Below are 5,652 nucleotides of genomic sequence, written 5' to 3'. Positions count from 1 at the left end.
TTCACCTCCCTATGCTAATCCAAAATCCCATTCCTGAAGGCCTGGGTCAAACATTTCAAATAAGGGCAATGTGTGATCAGACAAAACACCACAAGTTAACAGGCAGTATATGTCATCTTAACCTTTAAAATATTAAAAAATACATATTAACTGTGATTTAAAAATTGCATTTTCTGGACCAATCTACTTCAAAGAAGTCTATCAAGAACAGACTTAGGCTCATAATTTTATGTCATGCATCATTTGACTACTGAAAAAAAAAAGCAACTGGATTACAACCCACCTCAGCATGCTTTCCCAAGAAAAATTTAAAGGATTTTAATTAAGCTCTTATTTTAGAAAGCAAAAATAACGCAATGCAAATAAGAACGTCTAACCAATAAAATTAACACGCCAAAGTAATTCTGTTAGATAAATTAACCCATTTAATAGGCTAGCAAGGGTATCGAATGGTGGCGCCTCTACTGGTCCTTCAGTTCCTTCAGTCTTCTGATGGCGGACTTGACTGTGACGGCAGAGGTGGTGCTGCAAAGAAAAACAAAGTTGGTTCCAAACTAGTCACATGCAGAGTGGCAGATGAGGACACGCCTCACGTTCACAGTGCAACCCCAGCGACGACAGCTACTGGCCATCTCATGCATCTGACTGCTCACAGACAGGAGAGCATGAAATGAGCAGGAATGACTGAGAGGCTGACTACACTCACTAACAAGAAATGGACAGAATGTCAGAAGAAACTAATAAATTACACGATGGCACAATGAGAGCTATCAAGGAAACAATGTCTAAGGCGGCACAGCTGACTAAAGCACACTGTGGAGATGATGAAACAATGTTTTCCTACAACACTCAGGCGCTGTACCTGAAAAACACATAACCACTCCACCTCATGTGGTAGATGAATGCTAATTCGTTTATCCATCACAACCAAGAGCACACTCCATTTTCCCTTTTGTCCACAGAGAACCCCAAGGTGCTTTTATATATATATATATATATATATATATATATGTATATATCCACATCATTTCAACATTTTCCAGTATTTTACACTGCTTCAATTTTAAATTGAACAAAAACCAAAATTTTAAACTACACTAGCCAAATCATTTTGCTATGTGACTAATGTATTGGACAGCACGAGTTCATAAGCTGGCTAAAGGGAAACCATGTCAGCCTTCAGGTTTAGCAATGAATCTCCAGATTAGAGGCCTTCAAGGATGGGCTTGGATTTCCAAAATTGGATAAAGTCCAATATAATCAATAACCAACAAAGAAGTTTATCTCTGCAATTATCACTTGGCCCTTGTCAGTCACAAAGTGGAAGCACCTCAACCAATACTGTTTAGAACAGCAAAGGTGTGTTGGCCAAATGGCCTCACATGTACAGCAATAAGCTAACTGACCTCTTAATTTTTACAAAAACAGCCTGCCATACAAGTGTTGTTCAGGAGTCAGCCCAGCTAACAGATCTGTTAAAATTAGCCCATCCAGCCACAAACCTGAATTTTGACATGGCCCACACTTTCAAACACCGTAAAGAAACGGACTCACTTGTAGGTCCAGGCACCACCAGCTACTGTTTTCATGCAGGAACCACAGTGCCAAATGCCCACAGCTCTTCTTTTCATCTTGGTCTGCAAAAGATAATCAATTTTTCCTATGACCAAAGAAAAGCCTTTTATATTACAAACATCCAGGTGTCTAATAACACTAGGAAGCTAGAACTAGTGTACTTTGTGAGGTTATTTATGTTTTTTTTTTCCTTCTAATTTCAGGGTCTCTGGTGCAAAATTTGCATTCATCATGGTGACACAACCAAGTATGTGAATGACCTCCCCACTTCCAAAAACAGTATTTCTGCACACAGTAAACAAAAATCTCTAGCAACACCAGCAGACAAAAGTTGACAGAACCATATTCCACAAAGGAGGTTTGACTTAGGCTGGGGCTGTCAAATAATTTTCCCCCCTTTAGCTCTCAAATGGTTTTCTTTAAAGGAAAAGCGTTTCACAAAGCCCGAAGATATAAACAACACTCTTACCTCAAAACTGGTCCCCAACGGTGTGTGCAGCTAACTGCTCAACAACTTAGAACCAGCAAACTTATTTATGAACTTCTACGAACTTCCTTCAAGAGAGGACCCGTTTCGGAAAGAAACCATCCCGCCCTTGTCCCTTCGCGTCCAGAGACCATCTTACTTTGCCACAGAAGGAGCAGGTATACTTGGCGTGCTGGCTGATTTCAATTTTCTTCACCATTTTCCTGAGGGAGGCACCATAACGGGTCCCGTATTTGCCCACGATTCCGACCTTCTTGGTGCGTTTAGCCTGTTAAGAATGAGTTAAGACAGAAAACAGAGATATTAGAACTCTGGAACGGGGACTTCGCCTCTCCATCAAGTTCCGGCGCCTCCACACGCCTTTCTTCTACCTGCCCACCTCGCTCTCCCACTCTCCCCACCCTATCCCCGTAAACCCAGGGCCCACGGTGGGCCTGGTGCCCCGGGAGCACCCGGTGAACCCAGACTGGACGCGCCAGCCCCCGCCAAACCGCCCTAATGTGCATCCCAGAGGACAGGCGAGGGTACGCAGGCCAGAGCGGGCGAGCAGAGACAAGTTAGGGCAAATAAACCAAAAAAAGGGGCAGATGCAAGCGGATAGACGTTTAGGCCTCATCCTGAACAACACTCACCATGTTAACGCAACCTAGATCCGAGCCCAAGAGGAAGCTGGAAAGTGCGCAGGCGCGGTTTTAGGCCGACACCAGGAAGTGGTGTATGCGAGGCCCAGATAGGAACTGAACTCTATGGTCTGGAAGTTTTCTCACTCCGGTGCCTCCAGGGTAGTGTGGTCGGAAGCCTCTCTGACAGAGATACGGTGATTTACAAATTGTAGCGACAAACTGTGTAGCAGAAGCTCTCTCACATATCGACATTATCGTTCATGTATCTCACGAAATCCTGCAAAGGAGGTACGATTTCCTCCATTTATAGACAAGATTCAGATTTTAAGTAATTTGCTCACTCATTGGCACTTAGAGAAGTGCTTAAAATATGATTTCAGATCTCACCGCTTTCTACATTATGCCTTCTAGTAGCGGCAAGCCCTGTGGTTGTGGGTAGTGAGGATATTTAAACTGAGTTTTGTCTTTATATATTTCTGCATTTTTCTAATTATCTCTTAAAATTAGTATGTATTTATAACTGGAAAAAAATTTCTAAGTCCATTAGAAATGTGTACACCTTGCACTCAGATCTTGGTTTCTAATATCATTCTACAATGAAAGGAGCCAGGACTCCTTGGAGAAATGACGATCCCAGGACTGCTGAAGGACATATGCAAGATGAGCCTGGAGTGTTGTAGTGCCAGAAAGTAAGGAAGTGCATAAAAACCAAAACAAAAAACCCTGCTGTGATGGAGCTATGTCAAAGAGATAAGGTAACCAGCTGAAAGAACTCCCAATGGATAAGTCTGGCAATTTTTGAACAAAAAAATCAAGTTTTGTTGATTTTTAACCCAGAGTAGAAAATAAATGACCATGAGTCCATGCTGATGTGAATAAATGATTGAATAAATAAATAAATGGGGGAGAAGAGGCAACTCACTCTTGCAGAAGAATTCTAAATAATTTATGTGGATTCTCTGCTCTCTAAGAAGGGGGATATAACTCCTCACTCCTTAACTGTGGGCTGTGTAGGGTGATTCCTTCCAAAGAGCACAATATGAGAAAGCGAGGAAAGAGTAACCACACAATGGAGAAACCTGCCAAATACCAGCAAAGCCGAGTCAAGGTCCGTATCAACAGTTATAAATCATGGAGGTAGCATGTCTCCCTGATATGGTGCAACGACAGTGGCACTTTACTTTTGTGGTCTTTCTCCAAACCCATCACCGAAGTCCAATCATGAAAAATCAGACAAATGCGAATTGTGAGGTGTCCTACAAAATTAAGATCATAAAGAAAACAGAGAGTCTGAGAAATTATCACAGTCAAGGGGAGCTTAAGGAGACATGAATGTAAATGTAAAATGGGATCCTGGAACAGAAAAAGACATTAGGTAAAAACTAAAGAGCTCTGAATAAACTGTGGACTTTAGTTAATAACAATGTATAAATATTGGTTCATTGGGGGCTTTCCAGATGGTTCTAGTGGTAAAGAATCCACCTGCCAATGCAGGAGGCATAAGAGACGTAGGTTGGATCCCTGGGTTGGGAAGATCCCCTGGAGGATGGCGTGGCAACCCACTCTAGTATTCTTGCCTGAAGCTTGACAAGCTCTGTGCATAGGGTCGCAAAGAGTCAGACACAACTGAAGTGACTTAGCACACATGCACATACTGGTTCATTGATTATAATAAATATACCATACTAATGTAAGATGTTAATAACAGAGGGAACTGGGTTTTTTAAAAAGTATATGGGAACCGTGTACAGTCTCTTCAATTTTCTTTTTAGGCCATTCTGCACTGGCATTTGAGATCTTAGTTCCCCAAGATCAAGTTCCTTTGATCAAACTGGTACCCCCTGCAGTAGGAGCATGGAATTTTTTTTTCCCTTTGTTTCACTAACAAAGATTTATTATTTTTGTCTTTCTAATTTAGTTATTTTTAATTGAAGGATAATTGTTGTATATTGTGTTGGTTTCTACCACTCAGTTCAGTTCAGTCGCTCAGTTGTGTCCGACTCTTTGTGACCCCATGAACTGCAGCACTCCAGGCCTCCCTGTCCACCACCAACTCCCAAAGTTCACTCGAACTCACGTCTATCAAGTCAGTGATGCCATCCAACCATCTCATCCTCTGTCGTCCCCTTCTCCTCCTGCCCCCAATCCCTCCCAGCATCAGAGTCTTTTCCAATGAGTCAACTCTTCCCATGAGGTGGTCAAAGTACTGGAGTTTCAGCTTTACCATCATTCCTTCCAAAGAACACCCAGGGCTGATCTCCTTCAGAATGGACTGGTTGGATCTCCTTGCAGTCCAAGGGACTCTCAAGAGTCTTCTCCAACACCACAGTTCAAAAGCATCAATTCTTTGGCACTCAGCTTTCTTCACAGTCCAACTCTCACATCCATACATGACTACTGGAAAAACCATAGGTTTCTACCATATAGCAACATAAATCAGCCATAGGTATACATATACCCACCCTCCCTCTTGAACCTTCCTCCCACCTTCCACTGGGAGCAAGAAGTCTTAACCACTGCCAGGGAAGTTACTCTTCATTTAAAAAAAAAAAAAAATTTATTTGGGTGTACCAGTCTTAGTTTCGGCATGTGGGATCTAGTTCCCTGACCAGGGATCAAACCTGGGCCGCCCGCACTGGGAGCATGGAGTCTTAGCCACTGGACCCTGGGAGGCCCCAATTTTTTTTTTTAAATAAATCTTAAACTTTTCTGAAAAATAAAGTCTATTTGAAAAAAAAGCCCACAAGCCAAGATCACAAGTCAACTCCATGAAAACAGAGCCTCAGTTGTCCACCTTTGCGTCCCAGGACTGAACACAGAGCCTGGCATGATGGTAGTAATGGATACATGTTGCGTAGGGAAATGGTACCTTGCGTGGTATAATGTTGATGATGAGTTTTTAAGGGGATTTTTATTTGTCTGGGCTTCTCTGCATTTCAAGGTCAATCCACTTATGTTAGAACTAAA

General features: G+C 42.3%; 1 protein-coding gene across 1 annotated transcript; it reads right to left on the bottom strand.

The window, feature by feature from the left end:
- Positions 1–402: 402 nt before the first annotated feature.
- Positions 403–2,805, bottom strand: RPL37A (ribosomal protein L37a). Its single transcript, XM_019976444.2, has 4 exons — positions 2,695–2,805; positions 2,202–2,330; positions 1,555–1,637; positions 403–525 (listed from the first exon to the last, which is right to left on the bottom strand). Exons 1-4 carry the CDS (start codon positions 2,695–2,697, stop codon positions 462–464), a joined length of 279 nt encoding a protein of 92 aa, XP_019832003.1. The 5' UTR covers positions 2,698–2,805; the 3' UTR covers positions 403–461.
- Positions 2,806–5,652: the final 2,847 nt, after the last annotated feature.

This window comes from Bos indicus, chromosome 2, assembly GCF_029378745.1.
Source record: "Bos indicus isolate NIAB-ARS_2022 breed Sahiwal x Tharparkar chromosome 2, NIAB-ARS_B.indTharparkar_mat_pri_1.0, whole genome shotgun sequence".
Lineage (NCBI taxonomy): Eukaryota > Metazoa > Chordata > Mammalia > Artiodactyla > Bovidae > Bos > Bos indicus.
The sequence above is the reverse complement of the archived record's forward strand: the minus strand, read 5'-3'. Positions and strand labels throughout refer to the sequence as shown.

What these genes read in the sequence shown, in the direction of transcription:
- RPL37A (XM_019976444.2), bottom strand. An exon ending in CCTGCTCCTTCTGTGGCAAA is followed by an intron (nt 1,638 to 2,201) that starts GTAAGATGGTCT and finishes TATCTTTTGCAG; the next exon opens with ACCAAGATGAAAAGAAGAGC. An exon ending in GGTGGTGCCTGGACCTACAA is followed by an intron (nt 526 to 1,554) that starts GTGAGTCCGTTT and finishes TTTTCTTTGCAG; the next exon opens with CACCACCTCTGCCGTCACAG.